The 20,739-nt window shown below is 41.6% G+C and overlaps 1 protein-coding gene across 2 annotated transcripts; it reads left to right on the top strand.

Moving 5' to 3' along the window:
* The first annotated feature begins 364 nt into the window (after nucleotides 1–364).
* On the top strand, nucleotides 365–20,310 carry RASGEF1B (RasGEF domain family member 1B). Of its 2 annotated transcripts, XM_010215152.2 has the most exons (14): nucleotides 365–485; nucleotides 2,776–2,958; nucleotides 4,343–4,465; nucleotides 4,985–5,122; nucleotides 8,235–8,447; nucleotides 8,546–8,620; nucleotides 9,917–10,012; nucleotides 10,544–10,646; nucleotides 11,378–11,457; nucleotides 12,583–12,678; nucleotides 16,298–16,393; nucleotides 17,621–17,744; nucleotides 18,479–18,551; nucleotides 19,533–20,310. In XM_010215152.2, exons 2-14 carry the CDS (start codon nucleotides 2,782–2,784, stop codon nucleotides 19,555–19,557), a joined length of 1,419 nt encoding a protein of 472 aa, XP_010213454.1. In that variant the 5' UTR covers nucleotides 365–485; nucleotides 2,776–2,781; the 3' UTR covers nucleotides 19,558–20,310. The 2 variants fall into 2 exon arrangements, with proteins under 2 accessions (XP_010213454.1, XP_088387742.1); XM_088531616.1 differs by lacking the exon at nucleotides 18,479–18,551.
* The last annotated feature ends 429 nt before the right edge of the window (nucleotides 20,311–20,739 follow it).

Raw genomic sequence — 20,739 nt, 5'->3', positions numbered from 1 at the left:
GTGAAATTCCCGTGGCTGCACGTGCAGCGTGTAGAGCTTCTCTTAAACCCAACCATCGCTGCCAAGGGATTGCCATCAGCGCGCAGCCAACAAGTGAACCTGTATATCCTTTTCAGGATCCGAGTTTGGGGGTTTTATTGTGTTGTTATCAGTGTATTTGTGATTAATCTCATGTTTTTTTTTTCCCTCCTCGATTCAGATGTCTTACATTTAGTTCTGGTTCAAAAACTGATATGAGCAGTTGTGGAGGTAGTTTGCTGTGCTGAGAGCTAATGGGCTGCAAGACTTTCAAGAGATCTCATTCCCTTTGCGAGTTAGTAATGAGAATTTCTGGAATTTCTGGTTTCAAATCAACTCTTTTTTTTTTTTTTTTTTTTTTTTTACAGTGCCAGACGTGGTATCAAGTGGTTCTGCAGGACCAAACTAGTCTTTTTCACCTTCCTTGTGGAGTATTACCTTGAAGGCCCCAGGGCTACAAATGTTAGGTGAGTGCCAGTGCTATTTGCCAAGTATCCACTATTATTCACCTTTCAGCTGAAGAAACTTTCCTTACAGCAGCTGAAATGACTTCTGAATTTTGGTAAAAACATTTTGGAATTGTTCAAGTCTGTCTTGCAATTAAAGCATGGTGACCTTTACGCCATATGAAAGCCCAGGAAATATTGCAGAAGTGCCCTGCCAGCTCCTTATTAATACTTTGCTTCTGAACTTTGCTAGCCTTGTGAAGAGTCTGAAAGATTTTTTCTTTCTCTGGTGGGAGGCTTTATCATTGTGCAGCGCTCACTGTGTCTCACCTGCCCAGCATCTCTTCTGCTAGAACCTGTTTTCATTCAGTCCTGCACATTGTGCACATACTCCGTGGCACGTGTGTGCATTTGATTCATCTCCCCTTGCAATTCATTGGGCTGGAAGGAGTTGAATCCCTGGTTGAACAGCTGCACAAAGTGACTAATGTGACTTTTCAGACATGGAGACTCCTCACTCTTTCCCATTTTGATGCAAATATCTTCTGGCATCTCAAAAAGCAGATTAGTGCAGGTCATGCAGCCTGGGAGGCTCTGTTCACTGTCCTTCTCCATCTTTGCAGTGGAGTTTAGCTTTCTCTTATTGTTTACTTTCTGAATCCTTTAGTCTTGTGCTGGTTTGAATGCCTCCATTATTCAGACATACTGCCAGAAGCAGAGAGTCTTTGGCTGTGTATGAAGTGCTTTAGGTCCCCAGGAATCCAGCTAATAACTTAATAGCTTCTAGTCGCTACTGGGATCCTGGTGAAAAGTGCTTTGTTTGGAGCTGCAGAGCACACAGATGGCCGCATGCTCCGTATCTCCAGGCTGTCACATTACTAGTTGTTCTCAGAATCGGGCGCCTTCACAGACCGGTGTTCACCAAGGACTGGCTTTAAAGAGCCTTTTTGCAAATAGGGTTGGATACAATGGGGAGAAAAGCAACAGCATCTGCACTTACAATGATGGCTCAGAGGCATTAAAGCTTTTTCTCAGGCACATGCACACACTCTGCCAAGCCAAGCATAGCAACCTGTGAAACTTGTCTTCAGAATGTGATCTCCCTTAGCTCCTAGTTGTGGAGGGCAGTGGGAACGGGGTGCCATTCCCTGCCGATGGAACTTGCGGCTCCCTGAATGCGGCTGCGTCGTTGGTACCCATGGTTGGAGTAACTCTGGTAGTGGAGATATAAGTAAAGAAATAAAAGCACGTGCTTGTGGTTAAAAGCAGACAGAAGCCCGGCAATCAGAAAAGGCTATAGCCCCTGATTTCTTTAACAAACTGCCAAGACCTGGAGCAACCAGAAGGCAGAGGAGAGGGAAGAAGGGCAGAACTCGCCTTCCAGGCAAGCAGAGACATTATCTTTCGGCCTTTGCACATCCTGCATCTCCCAAAGAGCTCTTGGGTGGTCGTTGCCCCCTCTCCACCTACTTGCTAATTTGGGTGAATGCACATCAGATTTCTCTTGATAAAGCATTCTTATTCCACAGGCCCTGAGATACTGGTTGATGAGTAGGGTGGTTTTTTTTTTTCCCTCTCTAATTCTAAGCTCATCTGAGGCTGGAAAACACAGGGCTGGATTTTTCACCTTCTCTCCCAAAACAGAGGGAGGGTTTAGCAGAGGTCCAGTTCTCCTTACAGTGCTGGTAATCAGCTGTACGCTGACATCCCAGGTTTCTGGGGAGCTGCAGAGAATCAGGGAAGACAGATGCTCTTAGGTGGGAAGTTTTGGCTTGGGTCAGTCCTGTTCCAGTGTTATTGGGAAAACCCACAGGTGATGTAACCATGGTGTCTTTGACTGCAGTTAAATGGCTCTCCTGTCACCATATATGACCTCTTTATGGTTTTATTTTACCTTCTATCCCTCTACATTTGATTAGGTCTGCGTGTGCCCCATAGAAACTTGAAAATGCCTCCGCATCGCATTCTCGCTCTCATGTAGATGCTGTCAGGACTTTGCCCAGACTCATCAATACATGCTATGGATTTGAGTTCCAAAATCTCTGCCAAGATCCTTGCACACTCCTTCTCACTCTTAACTTCCATCCCTTACCTGTAATTTAACAAAAAGCGCCAAGATGCAGACGAAGGGCGCAGTAGTCGCAACAGATTGGTGGCCTTCCCCGAGAAACCTGCACAGGTTGAATGATGATGTGGGCGTGAGGCTGATTTTCCTAGCGTGGTGCTGTGATACCAGATCTGAGTTTGGAATGCCTCATGTGTTATGCCTTTGGATAATGTTCCTGTCTCTCTCTCGTGTGTGTTTCCTCAGGAAAGGATGCCACAGACACCTCCCTTCACAGCGATGTTTGACAGCAGTGGATACAACAGGAACGTCTATCAGTCAAAAGAGGACAACTGTGGAGGACTCAATTACCACGACAACAACCTGCTGTCAGGGTCTCTGGAAGCTCTGATCCAGCACTTAGTACCCAATGTGGATTACTACCCTGATGTAAGTCTCTAGACCTTGCAAACTATCAGATGTGCAGCTAAAACAGTGTGTGACACATCTGATTGCTAGAAAAGGGCTCCAAGTGCCTGACCAGCAGTGATCCAATAGAAACTGTTGTGTTCCATGTGAGTTTGCAGCACTCAAGTGACTTTAGAAGTCTTAATTCCTTGTTAGTGCTGCTGTTAAGCATACAATCTTGGTGATTCACTTTTGAAGTAAGTACCTAGTGTGGCTTAGGTTGATGGTTGCACCACTGACCATGAAAAATCAGATAAGAAAGACAAGGCTTCAGGAGACAGGCTGAGGAGAAAGGATGACCAGCATGACTTGGTGGGTATATTTAGTTTCAAGATAATTGGGTTTTAAAACATTTCCTCCCAGTTACGTTTCCTCAGGTTGACATGCATCTTGCAGCTAGCAACTCAAATGTTGAATTGGCACCATGGTTTTGGAAAAAATTAAAAAATGAATATTGCTTAAATGCTCTTTGGTCAAGCAGGTTATTTATTTCAAGTCACTAGAACTGTCATGTTGTAGTCTTTTTTTGTGGGTATTTTGAGTAGTCATCTCACAATGAGTTAAAATCCTAATTCGTGGGGGGAAAGAATCCGTTTAAGGACCTTCCTCTTGTACTTCCAGAATGAGTTACTAAGTGCTAATCTCTAAAATTAAACTGTATTTCCCTCCCCTTCCCTTTGGGAGACGGTCAATACTGTGAGAGATGAGCAGCGTTTGGGGCTGCTTGTACAAAGTACGAGATCATAGTGTGTGGTCTCCTGAAGTCAGGCCGAATCAGCACAGAAAAGATGGGGAACGTGATAAAATCAGGAGAGTTCAGTGACCTGGCAAACTGGCACTGGGGCAACTTTTTTCCTTTTGTCTTCTGAGGCCTGTTTACTTGAACCAGACATGTAGAAGCAGACAGGAGTCTATATTGTCAATCTATATTATGAGTAGCTTGGGCTTGCAGCGTGAATTAGATTCCACTGTTGGGCTAGAAGGAGTTACATAACCTGGTAATTGCCCTTGCAAAAAGGTTTACTACAGAGCGAGGCACGATGAGCTGAAATGGTATTCTGAGTAATTTCAGGTACTGAGCTTGTTGGAACAGTGTGTACAAAAGGAGAACTAAACCTGCCCTGCCTTGTTTTGGTTTAATCTTGCATAACTCGGCTGGAGCACGAATGTATAATACCCATTCTGGAGCTCTGACAAGTTACAATTAAAAGCTTATTGCTATGGTATTAGCACTTTGCACAGCCAAATAAACACACGTGTTCTGTGGACTGTGAAGTTTCAGGAACCGATATGTCTGAAATGTATTTTGAGAGAAGATGAAGCTGGCAGTGATTCATTCCTTTCTCTGTGTTGTGCTTGTGTGCAGAGGACGTATATCTTCACCTTCCTCCTCAGTTCACGGCTCTTCATGCATCCGTACGAGCTGATGGCCAGGGTTTGCCATCTGTGCACCGAGCAGCAGAGACTAAGCGAACCTGGCCTGGACAAGGTAGGACCTTGCAGCGTGAAGGACTCCTCCTCTCCCGCTCAAATGTCTCTGCTCTGCCTAGAGCAAAAGGTTGCTGCTCAAGACAGTCCTCAGCAATAGCAGACAGACTGGAAACCTGACTAATTCTACTGATTTCTCACTGTGTGATGTGGTGAGAATACCTTGGGAGAACTGAAGCTTATCACTTTCATAGCTGGTAGTTAGCCACAGGTTATGGAAATACTGGGATGTCTTGCATATATCCCTCTGGATAACAAAGGGCAAAACACGGATATAAATCCAAAATTGTCAAATTACCTGGGGCCCAATTTCTAGCTCAGTTAAGCCAATGACAATCTTTTCATTGGCTTCAGTGACCGAGAATGTGGTGCAGAATTAAATTAGGATTGAATATTTAACTGAGCTTCATATCCTTATGCTCCACAGTATCCTACTAGGTAGGAATTGCATTTCTTTTGGGTTTAATACACACTGTATTGCTGTTCCACGTAACGTTCCTCCTTACTATTTTTCAAGTAGAACCGGACACGAAAAATTGCACCCAAAATCCTACAGCTTTTGACCGAATGGACAGAGACTTTTCCTTACGATTTCCGAGATGAAAGAATGATGAGGAATTTAAAGGAATTGGCACAACGAATAGCCAGTGGCGACGAGGTCAGTTGTCTGTGCACAGCGTTGTTGGATATAAAGTTATTACTTTAATGCTTTGGTTTCTTGTTGGTAATAGTGTGGAAGGGCTGTGGGTGGTTAAGCTAATTTACTAAGAAGGTGCTTAGAGCAAAAAGTTCTGTCTGGCTTAGGAAAAACACGTGCAGCATAAACAGATCCTTTTGAAAGCACTGGATTTATCTTATCCCTAACCCCATAAAATAATTTCATATTGATTGTGCAGATGAAAATCACTTTGTAGATGGTTATGTTTTCCATTTTTAGTGTTTTTTGTTAAGAAGAAGCTAGATATGAAGGTGGAAACCACTGCATTTCTCAGAAATTCATGTCTATGTTGATAACTGCTTTGATTTGCATGAGCAACATTTGTTAGAATCAGGCCTCTGATCTGTGCAGTCTATGGAAGAGTCATAGCGGGTCTGAGAAAATATAGGAAAAAGTGGACCAGACCAAATTTTCTTGAGCTTAAAGCATGCATGATGGGTTCAGAGAATGGCAGTTGTGCTCCTTCCTTTAAAGGGTGCACATAAAGAATTACTTAATCTTACTAAGTCCCACTTCTCAGATAGAAATAATGTTTCATGGAGCTCTTTTGGGATATTCTGATGCTTAACTGTTGCCTGACTTGAGAAAGAATTCAACCAAACACCAGGGCTTATATTCACATGGTGAAGAGACAATCAGAAGGGTTCAACAAACAGATAGATGATGTCTAACTAGCATAGGAAAATTACAAAAGATACTGGAGTGTCATTTGGAAGAACTATAAACACAAAGAGCAATTGCTAAATGGCATAATGTTCGCTGAGGGCTTGGTGTTCCTTGTATAAGCTTTTGAATAATAATGTGGATGAGGCAGCAACCAGCATGTTAACAAGCTTTGGTAGGTGAGCTTCGCTGGGAGGAGTTAAGAGTTGCTGCCAGGGGCCTGGAAAGCCCTTAAGAAGCTATAAACAAGGGTGGAAAAGAACAAACCTAAATTAAATTTGGAAGCTGAAATACATTTCTGTCTTCTGAAAAGGGAAAGGAACAAAAGAAGAGGGGAGAAGGGAGTGAGCTGTGGCATGGGATACAAACCAAAATGATACCACATTTAATGGTCAGACTTGGAATTGCTGAATGAGAGCTACAGGGAGCTCTTGACTGTGGGCTTTCCTTTGCAGACCAAGGTTGGTCTTTGCCTTGGGGGAGCCAGGAGGCAGCTTTCCCTGCAGTGCTCCCACAGAGCTGCTCTGTTTGAATAGGAAGATAAGGAACTAAAGTTCAGTTGGTGGAGGAATTGAGGAATTGAGGAGGAATTGAGATTGAGGACTCATACCCACTTGAAAAATTGTGCCACTTGCACAAACAAGAAGAAAAAACGAGGAACAAATAAAGTGTTTCAGCTGGGGAAGGTTGGGTTGATGGAAGTAAAAGCAGGGTGAAATGACAACCAGGAAAGAGTTTCTGGCCGTTCAGCAAATCTGCACAGTGAATCTGTCATCTGTTGAGGAGAAAGGATGGACAAACTGCTAGGCAATGAGGTGGATGGAACCGTCTCACTCTGACAGGGAATTAGAGATCGTTCTTAGCTAGACCTCGAGGTGACTTTGGAGTTTCTTTTAGGCAACCAAAGAGAAAGCAAGGTGCCACAGTAAAATTACTCCTGTTACTGACTGGTGAATTGCTGGGGCAGCAAATGGCAACTTCCTTGACCTTGTTTTGCTGCAGATTGCTTGGATTTATTTGTGTGAGTCATTGCCTTGAAGGATACAAAAACACAGACTTCCCTGTTCATGTTCACCACGGCCCTATTATTTACAGCTTCTTACTGCACATTCAGAATGCTTTTGCTCCACACTATTCAGAGCTGTCAGCGTCGAGTAAAGACTGTTCATCACCTTAGCAGATCAGCCCATCAAAAACGCAGTCTTTGAGCCTTGGGTCTTTTTTTTTCCCTCTATCTCTCAACTTCATTCCATTCCTTATGTGTCTTTCTTCCTGTTTCCCCAGAGGTCATTGTCATGAGATATTTCTAGATGGTTCTGGTTCCTTTTATCACTTACTGACGTGTGTCTCAGGGTATGTTTTCTGAATCTTTTTGTGTTGTCCATTGCCTCCCATCTTCTGATTAGTTCCCTCTAAATATTTGCCAGTCTCTTCTGCAAAACAGGTGATAAGTATATATGGAGTCACACCAAAGCCATGCTCTGCGTCATGATCCCAAATGCACCCAAACACAGTTGAAAGATCTTTTTCATTTTTCTTTTTTTTTGTTTTTGTCTGCTGAATCATGTGGAATGGATTGACTGTGGAAACTCATTTAAAATATGCTGCCCAGCATCTAGCAGGTGGCAATGGCTCACAGTCCCTGTCCATGGAGGACAGACACAGAGAGGTGACCGTCAGCTGAAAAGGGTCCTGCGACTCTCTCTACTCCCTCTCTCTGCTCTCTAGTCCTTAGGATTTTTTTTTTTTACAAGAGTGTCTAGGTGTGGTACAGAAATAGAGGGGCATACTCACAGTGCCTGTTAAATTTAAAATAGAGAATAGCAGATGGAAGGTCTAGGAGTGATAAATTGATCTTGTTTTTACAGCTCAGGTTGCTGCATGGATGAAGGAGCTAGTAGACAGATATACTGTAAGATTTAATTCAGCAGGCAAGCGAAACTAGTTTTGACTGACTCCTGAGAGAAGTAAGATCCATTTTCACCACTGAATAACCATGTGTTGCTCTTTCTTGCTGTCTTAAGCAGTAGGAGACAGAGTATTTTCATTTCAGATGTACTTAAGTCCCACAGTACTCCAGATATAGTTACTGTATGAAATGAAGTGTTTACTTTTTATAACTTGGGCTAACCAGGACACGACTGAATCCCTGATACAATCAGTATTTAAACGCTCATTTGGATTCCTCTCACTTTCGTTAAATGACAATGCTACAAACTCACATACATAAAGTGCATCTCATCTTCATATCTTACGCTATGTGTAACTCATATTGTTGAGCATTGACAACAAAGAGGTTTCAGCATCAGTCTATTTTGGGGTCATTCAGACTTTAATGCAATCCTCTTGTGTTTTGGGAGTGTTTTCTGACTGCTCCATGTCATGACAGATGTATCGGAAGAATGTACAGCAGCTCCTCCAGAACCTGATTCGGAAACTTGCCACTGTCAGCCAGTATGAGGAAGTACTTGCAAAAATCAGTGCCACGGCCACAGATCGACTCACAGTGCTAAAGACCAAGCCCCAGTCCGTGCAGAGGGACATAATCACAGTCTGCAATGATCCCTACACATTAGCTCAGCAGCTGACGCACATAGAGCTGGTAAGTTTTTAGCTTTCAGCTACAATTTCTTCCTGCCTCTCCTCTGGAAATGAAGAGTAACATTGAATGTGACTTGCTTGCTTGTGTGCTTTCTTCAGGAGCGACTGAATTACATTGGGCCAGAAGAATTTGTCCAGGCCTTTGTACAAAAGGATCCTTTGGATAACGACAAGGTAATCGGGGTGGAGCTGGTGCGGTTCTGAAATATAGCACTTGGATGCTGAAGATAAGGGGATCAGTGAGCAGGAAATTCCAGCAACAACTGAGGACCAGTAGAAATGGGCTTGGAAGTGAGATGTTCTAATGTTCCTATTCCTCTTAAAAATTCTTTTTTTTTTTTTTTCTTGTGATGCTCTTTCTTACTGGAGGAGAACTCCAGGAGCTCCAAAGCTTAGCACGCATTCTGGCCTTGCAGTGGCATCAAATCCATTCAGTTTAAGGCATCTCATATTTCTTCTGGTTTAAACTACTGCATAACCTAATCCTGGGAATGATTCTTCCTGGCCATCTATATGGCCTATAGCCTCAAAAATCTAGTTAAGCTTTGGCTTTTGCATCACTCATTTTCAATATGTATTCTTCCTTTTAGGAAACAGACCTTTTTTGCAGCAAACTTACAAGAGGGGAAATTTGCACATAGAGCATATGTTACAAAAAATGGGCAGTGAGCTCCAAATCCACATGAGATGAAGGGAGAAGACTCATTGTTTTTAACACTCTATGTTGGAGCTGTTATCTCTTGGAGTGTTGTGTTCAAGATAACTCATGCTGTAAATTAACTGTGCCAAAATCAGACAGTTAACATTGGAATTACTATCTCCCTAAAACTGGGAAACAGGACAGAACAGAATGAGTCACAGTTCTAATTTGTAGCTCAGTCAGAGTCTCAGAATGGTTTTATAGGTAGACACCACTGAAACTTCTGCCTGCCTTTTTTCAGGCAGATGTAGTATAGGAATCACTGCAAGGCACTAAAAAATAGGGCAGCAAAAGGAGCAGCAAATCAAAACTATTGATCTGATCTGCAGAAGTTAGGATGCGGTATTTTAATTGAGTACAAACAACTGAATTTAAGGTGCCCAAGGGATGGACTTGGTTGTATTTTTGCAGAGGGTGTGAAGTTATCACTAACACCCAGGCAGGATAGGAGTTGGGATTAAAGCAATGCTCGTATGCAAGGAAGCACTTAAGCAGGTATTTAGCTTTGATTATTTGCATAAGTCTATCCCTGTTCCTCAAAGCATCCTGGCAGGACTTGCAGCTGGAATATGGAGCTGGCACCTCTGGAAGAGGTGGTGCGTGCCCGAGCTGTCACTGTTGCTCTCCTTCTCACCTTTTGACACTTTGGGTAGTTGAGGTAACCCAACTGGGTTAACAGTTAACTGGGGATAGCAAGGTAGGAGGCCAAGGATCTCTCAGGGCAAAACTGAAGATTACAGTGAGAGCTGCAATTTTTCCTCTGCCTGCAGAGCTGCTACGGAGATCGAAAGAAGACCCGTAACCTGGAAGCCTATGTAGAATGGTTTAACAGGCTCAGCTACTTGGTTGCAACAGAAATCTGTATGGTGAGCAAGCACTTTTTTTGCTAAAACATTTTGCTTTGTGCCGGTGGCAAAACTGTGGAACCTCCTTAGCTTCGTTGTCCCCTTCCCTGAGCCCTTTGCGTTTTCGTTCTCTGAGCCTGGAGCTCTTCTGTGTGGATATGTTATGAGCACAGGACTGAAGAGCAAACATGTTGCCCGTTTTGCGTGTCATATTTGTGATGCAGGGGCCATAGTGTGCTGCATGGCCCACCCACGTGGGGATGCATCTGCCCCTTCCTCATCCCCCCTTGCCTGTTGTGAGTGGAGACATCTTTTCCTTCTGTGCTGACTGCTTTTTCTTCCCTTCCTTTCCTTGTATCCGTCTTTGCAAAGCATCTTAACCTCTCCTTCTTGGCCTTTACTTGCCTCATTGTCTAGTTGGTCTTTTCTGTCCTGCGGGCTTTCAAACACAATTATATGGTTTGATCTATTTGTAAATCACAGCGTAGGGATAGGATAATATGGAGAAGAATTTGAACAGTTGAAGCAACGTTTCAATGGCATCTCTTGCAGCCTGTGAAGAAGAAGCACAGAGCCCGAGTGATAGAATATTTCACTGACGTAGCCCGGGAATGTTTCAACATTGGCAACTTTAACTCCTTAATGGCTATTATTTGTAAGTATATGGCCTGAGAATTTTTGTCTCTGACTGCATCTGAGTAAAGGAAGAGCAGTGCTTTCTGTGGAAGTCGTTTTCCTGCTTAGCATATTCAGCAGTGTGAAGCTGGGAGAAGAAATGGTGGATAATTACTGTCTTTTTTAGTATTACATATGTAAAAAAAGATTTTCTGTTGTAGTTTAAGTTACAGTAAGAAGTAAGCTTTTATTGCAACTGTTCAGAAATCTAAATCCCCAATTTTAAAAATAAACTTTAATCCTAAGTTGGAATAAAAACATTTCAGATAACAGAGAACTGATGTATTCCATTATTTCTACTGCATGATGAAGTGGATTAAAATATCTACACTATTTTTTATATCTAACTTTCCTATTTCAGTAAGAAGATATTCCTTTTTTTGTATTAAAGTTTCATGGCCAAGTTTAGCCTTCAGTTAAATCTGTAGGTATTGAGATGAATCGTTTTGGTCTTCTTACATATGGTTCATGCTTATTAAAACCACATGAAATCATGTTATAGTGCTTTTTTAGAGCTTTCATTCTGTAAGAAATGCTGATTTTTATGCTTTCAAATTTTCCTTTTAAAAGCGGAATTTCAAGCAACTGAAAAGTCTGCCTTCCGAGTAGCTCCATTTTGTTATTTTTAGTAACTCCTTTAGAAATGCTTACAAGCCTTACTTATCATAAATATGTTTAAATCTTCAAACAATTTCTCTCTCTTAAATCAAGCTGGCATGAACATGAGCCCTGTCTCTCGATTAAAGAAAACTTGGGCAAAAGTGAAGACAGCCAAATTTGATATCCTTGAGGTAAGTTTGGCCAGTATTGGACATAGGGCTGTCAGCAGTGCGTCGCTTTGCGTCGCTTTTGGTCCTAAAGTACAAGTTTGGCTTCCCTGAGATATGTTTTGTTTAGTATGTGTCTGTGCCTACTGAAAATTTCAGAAGTTGTCGTGAGAATCTTTCAGCAAACTTATGCTTTGCTGATTTAGAAGAAGAAAATTGAACGAATTGTTATTTTTAATGGAAGAACAATTTTTAAAAAACCCTGTAAGTAACCACTTGAAAGGTAGATGTAGTTGAGATAGATGGTGTGGATTGACCTAATGTAGTTTTGGTTTTGAGAATTCCATTAAGCTCTACATCGGCTGCTTTGTTCAGAGAAATTTGTCTTGAATTAATTGATTGACAGTGACTTTCAGGTAGTTCAGATCTTTGTCAAAGATGATGAAGGTGCAGCACCCTATGAATTTGTGATTTGCCTTACGGCTTCTTTACCAACAAGTTAATTATCCTGTTTCAAATGGCTATTTATGAGCAATATAGAGATCCACTCTGCTGTTTATGCCCTGGAGAGCTGCAGCCACCTTGCAATTTCTGCCCCCAGGCTTGGATGGGGCCAAGCTGGTTTTGCGTTGGGGTTGGCTGCAAAGCTCTGGGAGCAGCTCTTTCAATTACAGCCCCATTTAATTCAAACTTACTCTGCAGGCTGAATTTTGCTGGTTAAGGGCTGACTTCTTGAGCCATTCAGTCATCTTAGCCAGGGGCTGCAGCAGTCTGTGTTGGGGCACTAAGGGAGAAGGATGGGGAAGGCACTAACAGTTTTAGCTATTTAATTTTAGCCTGTTGCTGCAGCTGAATCAGTTCTGAGAAATCCACATATGCAGGAGGGGCAGAATACTATTGATAAGGTCCTTTGTACATCTGAGTTCAGAGTTTTGGCTTTCAGATTATTTTCCCCATTTTTGGTTGGGAGATTAAAAAGAAAGTCCATTAAGGCAGCCTTTGCTTTTCTGCCTGGGCTTGTATTGCGTTCTTGGTTGTGCTGAGTGAACATTCTTTTAAGCAAAGTTTCTCTTTGTTTTTAAAAACGTGCCGTGGGTGAGTAGTGACACTGGTGAGCAGTGACATTATTTCTGTTCTTCTTGCCTGCAGCATCAGATGGACCCTTCTAGTAATTTTTATAATTACCGAACTGCTCTGCGTGGAGCTGCTCAGAGGTCCTTGACAGCTCACAGCAACAGAGAGAAGGTACGTTTAAAAATCACTTGGCATGGGCAGAAATGAAATGTACTTGTTAAGCTGCAGGAAAAGATTTGTCTCATTTATGGTTCTCAGGAATTATAAGTAGGAGCCTTTAAATAATAGTGATCATCATGAACCTCAAAATTGAATCCATCTTTATTCAGAATCTCTAGCTATTAGTTGTAAAATAGTAAGCAAGTAAATAGAATATTTCGGGAAGCTAGGTTGCCAGTTAAAATCCAGTCCAGCTTGGTACTGACCAAAAGCTGCAAACATTAAGTGACTGCTTTGATGATTTAAATATGATACATTGCCTCCGTTCAGTTGACAGAGAACTCTACTCCCAAACCAAAAGCATTTGACCTCCTTGTCCACCATACAAATGGAAAACCCAAGGATTGAAAGGAGGTCACTAGAGGAATTTATCATCCTTGTAATTGCTACATGTAAGCAGGAGCTGAGGAGCACTGGTAGGACAGCTAACAAATTATTTTAGTTTATGCTATTTCTGTAACTTGCCATTATGTTCAGGAGAGTTCATGACTGTCGTCACACATTCACATGATTTTTGAGTGTGTGCCCTGCATAAAGCTCCCAAGTGACTTCCTTCCCTTCAGCACCTCCATTCACAGTATTAACTCCATTGAAAAATGAGGAAGAAGGCACTGGGGAGAGTACATTTTAGAGTTTTTGTGCTCAAAGGAGAGATCAGCTGGCCTCACTGTGGGTGATGAAAGTTCAGAGGTGGCTAATTTGGGGAAGCGGTTCAGTTCTTCAGGGGCTGAAAGTTATTTGTGAGTATTTCTGGTTCTGTGTGTTTATTTTATGGATGATGATATTTGCTTGTGGAATTAGCAAAAGGGCAGGTTCTTGTTAATATAGGCAGGATAAGGAAGAAAAATCTTCATAAGCGTCTCAGAGCATATACTAAATATTGAAGGAATGGCTTCAAAGGACAGTGGGCATCTCTCACTTTTTAAGTGCTTTGTTTCTTTAAAAAAAAAAAAAGGTTTTGGTGGAAAAGCTTTAAAATCCATTCAGAAAGTTAAGCCTCAACATGCACACAGAACTGCTGGTGCTTTTTAATTTCCTTTTCCTCCATCTTTCAGGATTGATTTTTTGTGAGATTCTCTGTGGCAAAAAAAAGACTGTAAAAAGGGCAGCAATTTATTGGACACTGACCATTTAAAATGAAGGGGCTTAAAGAGAAGAGCAGAATGTAATTCTCACCTAGTCTTGGGGCCTGTGTGGTGGGAAAGACAGGACCTCCTGGCAGTGTCACCAGCTTCCCTAGTTTCTTATGCTCTGCAATAGTCACTCTGCTGGCGTGGAGCAGTTGGCCAGAATAGCTGGTGTGAACAAAGCTGGAACCAAGAGGAGTCTTGAGGAACAGCCAAGGTCTAAGGTTACTAGTGGCAGAACAAGGCCTGTACATTTTCATTCTAGGCTAATGCCAGGCATGGCAAAATGCAGGAAAGCATCATTCCTTATTTGTGCTTATATCTACAGAGTTAAACTACGGGGAGAAGAGCAATCCCCTTCTTGCTGGGAGGGGATTATTCTGTAAAGGTTCCTCCAGTTCTAATACTGGGTTCAGCTTTTGGCAAACACAGGCATTTGTAGAGTGTCTAGATTGGCATTTATGCTTCTTGTGCTATATATTCCATGAGACAGGGAATACAAGCACCAACGTAGACAGAACTTTCCAGTTCTGCAGAGTTCCTTTCCTGTACAGCCTCTGCCAGATGAGCTTGTAATATTTCCTAAGGGAAAAAGCTTCTTACTGGAAAAGGTGAGATGAGTCAGATGTCCATGTAATACAGCATGTTAAAGACTCCCCTTGCTAATTGTAGCTTTAAATTTTGCATCAACAGAGGGGGTATCTTTATTTACCCCATCAAAAGAAACTGGCTTTTGAGAAGTAATTTGGATTCAGTTACACATTAATGCAGAAGCTTAACTGTAGTTCTTGTGGAGAGAAGCCAAATGGCTTGCTAGTTTTAATCCACTTAGAAACAGCTGCTCAACAACTTCTTGTAATATTTGCACTTTATACTAGGTTTAAAAAACCTGATTCTGGTGCTTATAGAATAAATTAAACTGCCAGGCAGGACAAGGCTAATCTATATGCAGTCTGCTTGTTTATACTGATGCTTCGCACTGAAAGTAAAATACTGGGTTTTTCTGAGTCCCAAGGATCTGTTTGCTGATGTTTAGATGTAGAATGCTGAATTCTTTTCAGAGAAAAGTGACTTTTAAAACTCCAAAGTATTTCTATATATTGAAATGATGCAGAAAAATATTTCATGGAAATAGCGATGCACTGTTTCTTGTTTGTTTAAAACCCAGTTGCAAAAAGGATGTGTAGCTCTGAAAAGTAAAAAAACAGTCTCTTTAGAAATGTTGGAACTTCGGCATTCTCCAAAGACAAATACTTTGGAGAATACAGGAAATACAAATACAGGAATTGCTTCCATCCGAGTCAGCCGAGTTCAGTTTCTCACATGAGCTCAGGGAGCTGTAGTTCAAAAGCCATTCAGCGTACTGGACTGCTAGCCCTGGGCTTCCCATGCTGTTCCTTAACATCCATGTCTGCTCATCCAGCAAACAAATCCCTGTCAGGAGGCAGATGGGTGCTCTTGGAGATACCCTGCAGGAACCCGGGCATGTGTGGAGGTGAACAGAGACTTTTGGGAAGACAGTGCAGCATCACTGCTTGCTGGACGAAAACTATCTCCGCTGAACTGATCCCATGTTTTCCTGTCTTCATTTTTGTGTGAATAACCATTCCAAAAACTATTTTCCGTGATCATCTATTTACTCAGCTCTTACTGAAATTAGTAAAGCCGGGAGATTTTATGCTTCTCTGGTTCAATTGCTCCCCTTGCTTTAAGGAGGTTGATGCCTCTTCACACAGTTGCGTTGCCTGCTCTGATTACAATGTGTTACGCTCCTGCTCCCTCAACTTCCAGCTCTGGTCTGCTAGCCCTGGAGGCACATGCAGCTCAGGCAAGGGTGGAAACAAATAAAGTTTGAAGGGAGTGAAAGGGCTCCAGGAGGAGCCTGGCAGATGACAGGACAGCATCAGCTCTTGCCTTCAGGCTTTATCTTTGGTCATGATTTCTGCAGCTCCCCACAAAATCTTCGCTCAGCTATCAGCAGCTCCAGAGATGTTAGTAAAGCCTGAGCAAGAAGCAGCCACCTCCAAATTTTGCACTCCCGAATCCTCAAGGAAGCGTGATGAAAAGCCAGAGTATGTCAGGGGCATCACGTACAAATGAAACAAGTTAGGAGGCAGATTGCTGTTGTAACCAGACCTCCTGGCCATAACTGATGAGCAGTGGTAATAACAGACCTTGTAATGGTGACCCTGAAAGAGTGACGTACCAAGAGGTCAGGGTTATGGAAGCACTTTGAGGCAAAGCTGACAACGAAGCTGTAGGGACTAGCTCACCGTGTGAGGGAGGACTTTCTTTACAGACAAACATTACGTTTTACACAGGTCTCAGTCCTTCACAGTGTTTTGTGTCGCTTGTTGTACTGTGTGGCCTCCTTGTATTTCTCTCTGTAGAGCGTTACGTTGTGGTATAGTACCAAACTGACAAAAATCTTGCTCTTTCCTTAGATCGTGATCCCTTTCTTCAGCCTCTTGATCAAAGATATTTACTTCCTCAATGAGGGCTGTGCCAATCGTCTTCCGAATGGCCACATCAATTTTGAAGTAAGTAGATCACTGTGGCACTGTGAGTGGGGCATTTTACACGTCATCACCTCCTCGAAGGGAACACTGAAGGCAGATCATGGCTGAGCCCGTGTTGGATTGTGAGAGGGAAAAATTAGACTGTAATTTGAGTGTACCTATTACCACAGGAGCTAGGAGAAAGCCAGGAAAATAGAGTTTGGTGAGCTGGGATGTTTATACAAATTGTTTCACCATTAACAGTTTTTAGTGCAAGAAGTTAGAACTCCTTCACAGTGCTCACACTCATCTAAACATTCCAATTCAGATATTTTCTTAATTAAGAAAATAAAAAATAATATTTTCTATATACAAAACACCAGTTTGTATGTCCAAAACAAAATCTGGGGGCTTCTCCTTGAATTTGGGTTTGATCTTGGTCATAATATATGCACAGTATTTTCATCCATGTAAGTCCCAGATTATCTCTGAGGAAATGTATGATACAGCATCAGTGCGTCCCTTCCGCTGGTCAGATTTCCTGCTAGTTACCTGACAGTATGAGGATTTGTTTTCAGGTATTTTCATTTTTTAAAATGCCTGGACAAAATTACTGTAATTCTTGCTTGCTCTAATCAGCCTTTGTAGCCTGTTTCTCAGTTTACATTGTGTGATGACCTGGAATATCCTTTTCTTCAAGAGAGTTAAGTGTGTGTGAGGCATGTCAAAGCTGAATTGAAAGATTTTATCTGGAAATGGTATCAGGGCAAGGAGAATGTTTATTTTTAGCATCAATTTCCATCAGGAAAGCTGAGTGTTTCAGATTAGCTACTAAAACAGAATTTCTGAACTTAGAAACGTCAGCATTAAACATCTAGAGACTTTTGAAGTGAGAATTAAAAACTGCACTGTGCAAAGCACATAAAAATAAGCATCATCACTTTAGAAGTGGGATATAGTACTGTTATTAGCTCTTTGAAAGAAAACTGAGTATAGATGATGATTTGCTATTTCTATTCAGAAGTAATGACAATTTTACAAGGGTGGAGGAGTGTGAAGTCATTCCAGTTTGAAATAGAAACACAAAAGTTAGAAGCAGAGTTCTGCAGTCGTTCACATTCAGTTTTAGATTAAAAACCGTGGAAGATCCAAGCCTTGGGTTGAAACCTAGACCTCTCTGTTGCCTCCCTGCCCCTTTTCTTTTTAATGTTCTGGTAAAAGGCTGTCTGCTACATAACCTTTATTTCATTTTTTATTCTATTCTGACAGAAATTTTGGGAGCTGGCAAAACAAGTGAGTGAATTTATGACATGGAAGCAAGTGGAGTGTCCATTCGAAAGGGATCGCAAGATCCTGCAGTACTTGCTCACTGTCCCAGTCTTCAGTGATGATGGTAAGGAGCTCTAAACTTCCTGTGGGGCAGGTAGCACTTGCTATTTTTCAGTCTCTATCCTTGTTAAGTTATTGCTTTTATAAAGAAAGTCTTTGTTTCGGTATATTTCTGTCTGGGAAACTACAAAATGCTTCTGTTTTACAAATAAGGGAGAGAATAGGAGCTTTTTCTCATTGGGCATGTGGTCTGTGAAAAGTGACTTTGTCCTTTTTTTCTGAAATGGAATGAAAAACCCTTATGGGCATGTAGATACCATATCTGGGTAGATACCATAAATACCATCTGAGGTACATATATATGAGTGTTTGTGTATATATATATATATACATATATATATATATGTGTGTATGAACGTCCAAGATGCTTTTTACACTAAAGGGTGCTGCTTGAGAGAGAAGACTGGGGCTTAGCTGTTTGCTTAGAAAGCACTAGAACCATGGCCCTGGGCTCATTTTTTTTTTCCTTTGAGAAGGTTTTCTTCCACTCTCAGGCTTTTTAGCTTTTCACTAGCTCTTTTTCCCCCCTTAGGGCAGTCTTTGTTCTCACGCACTCTTTGTTAATATTGTCTGGGTGTAATTATAAGCAGGGCTATACTTCTGAATGGGGTTCTGAAGCCCTAACCTGAGGGATGGATAATGTAGGTCTGCTTCATTTAACTCCAGCCTACTTCAGAGGGAGAGCAAATTTTAAAATGCCAGCAGGCCTAAACATACTGTATTTGTTTTCGATTGCAGCACTTTACTTGGCTTCCTATGAGAGCGAAAGTCCTGAGAATCACATTGAAAAGGACAGATGGAAGACTCTGAGGTTTGTGTCAAAGGTTATTCACATCAATAAATAAAGAGAATGGGATGCAGAGCTAGCATCAGACAGTTAAAACCAAATGGCAGCCTACATGCTTCAACAGATGGGGCACAGCCCCAGTGTGAATTTCCCCTCTGTTACTAGACTCCTGGAAAAAACGAGCACAGTCGGTTCTTCTTTATCTTAAACCCTCTCAGCCCTCCTCTCCCTCAGGGGGTAGGAGATTAATTTCTTGTGTCATTCAGTATCAGAAAAACATTTTCTAAACTTCAAAGAAGTCTCTCTTTCCTCACAACGATTACAGAGCACTTGAGTTTTCAGGCAGACATTTCCTCAGCTATTGCGTCCCTTCTGGCATGTCTCTTCAGGCAAGCACGAGTTTTGCACTAAGATAACTCTAGGGCAAATCTGTTTGTGAAAGCAGGTAACATAATTCAGAGTTCCAGCTGGCAAAAACAAATTTAAGCAAATCCCTTTCTTGGCTCTTTTTTTCTACTGCAGGCTGAACACAGCCCAGTCACCTCTTTCATTTTACTAATTATGAAAAATACATGAATAGGCAGGGCAGCGCCTCAGCTGTTGCTTTGCCAATTAAATCCAAAAAATGTGAATTTGTGGCAGCAGAGAAAGCTGATCAGGCACATGGATGGAGATAAAGAGATAGGTATGTGGATAGTCTGTATTTTTACCGCCAAAACGTGCTTCCACTGCTTCAAAATACTGATATCCCAGGAAGAGTCAATTCTATCTGACTAATTCCAGTTCTTTTGGGGAAGGGAGGGAAAGGGAGAGCTCCTCACATCGAGATACAGCCACTGCTAACACGCAGAGGCAAGATGGACAGAGGAAGACTTCAGGCTTGCAAAACTGTGATAACACTAACCTCAGTTTCACGGAATGCTTGTCTGGGTGCTCTGAACCTATCTGAAAAGATGTACAGCATTCAAACGATTGTCTTTACTTACCTATTTTTCTCTTTTTCAGGTCTACGCTCCTGGGCAGAGTCTGATACATGAGCTGGCTGCTGCTTCTGCTGTTGCTGCATTATGTGGATTATTAAGGGGCAAGGCTTGGTTTATTTCTTTCTGTGCACCAAGCGGCATTCAGAGTAATGAGAACTGTGCATCAGTCAAGATATCGTGTCAGCAGAGATGAAACAAGTCAATAAACAGGACAAGCAGGCAGCTTCTCACAGCTGACAGCTGAGATGAAATCACAGCCCACTCGGTTGAAGTATCGACTGAAGACGGTGCTGACAGAAGGCTTTGAAGAGCTTGAATGCTGCCTATGAATCATTTCACACCTGGATGGAATATTTCCCTGTTCCTTATACTGGAGCTTGATGCTGCTAGGACTCCAGAGCTGATACTAGGTCGCAGAGGGAAAAAAAAAATCGCCATTCCTCTCACTGAAACCCAAGTCTGAATTGAAGAACTTCAATTCCTAATAAGCTGAATATAGCCAGGAACTTTGTCTGAATCAGGATTGCTAAGAAGGGAAAGGACTGGACACAACAAGTAGGCTGCTGGGGAGAGTTTCTCCCCACCACTGTAATGGTGTCTATTTTTTTTTCTTTTTCCATTATGTTTTTGAGTTGGCTGCTGGCAGGCAAACTCGTTATTATTATTATTATTATTGTTATTATAAGTTATTTAAAAATATATAGTAATAAAAATGAAGACTGTGATAGAAAACGCACCTGCTAGAAAAATACAGTAGCAATATAGCTTGAACTATTTTATGCCTTGTAGGGAGTTTTTTTTCTTTCTTTTAATTGTTTACAACTAATCACTATATGCTACAGATGTTCTTATTTTTACTATACTGTTTTGTTACTCTGATTTTCCATAACTTTTGACTTTCTTCTTACATCAGGTTGAAAAAGTTGACTTTTCTAGAATGGTCTTTGAGAAACTGATGTACAAACTATGTTCAAATATGAAAGTATGTTTTTATTAAGTCATTTTTATAATTGGATTTTTTTGAAGGGGTAACAATGTAGAGAACATAATCCAACTTGACTGAAACTGCAAAAAAAAAAAGAGGTTTCTTTTCAACTACATCTGCAAGCAAAAATCTCCCTTTGTGTTTATTTTATGGATTGTCATTATGACTGTGAAGTAGTTCAGTATGTTACACACCTGATAAGTTTGTAATAGCGCTGCATACTTAGCCACTCTATCCTAGGAAA

Source organism: Tinamus guttatus, unplaced genomic scaffold, assembly GCF_059628265.1.
Source record: "Tinamus guttatus ecotype Peru unplaced genomic scaffold, ASM5962826v1 Tinamus_guttatus_pri_ptg000423l, whole genome shotgun sequence".
NCBI lineage: Eukaryota > Metazoa > Chordata > Aves > Tinamiformes > Tinamidae > Tinamus > Tinamus guttatus.
This window is presented reverse-complemented; position numbering and strand designations above follow the sequence as displayed.

Bases quoted from the DNA above. Each gene is read 5' to 3' on its own strand.
- RASGEF1B (XM_010215152.2), top strand. From the start codon at position 2,782: ATGCCACAGACACCTCCCTTCACAGCGATGTTTGACAGCAGTGGATAC. The intron at 8,448-8,545 runs GTAAGTTTTTAG...TGCTTTCTTCAG, and splicing joins AGCTGACGCACATAGAGCTG to GAGCGACTGAATTACATTGG. The intron at 16,394-17,620 runs GTAAGTAGATCA...CTATTCTGACAG, and splicing joins ATGGCCACATCAATTTTGAA to AAATTTTGGGAGCTGGCAAA.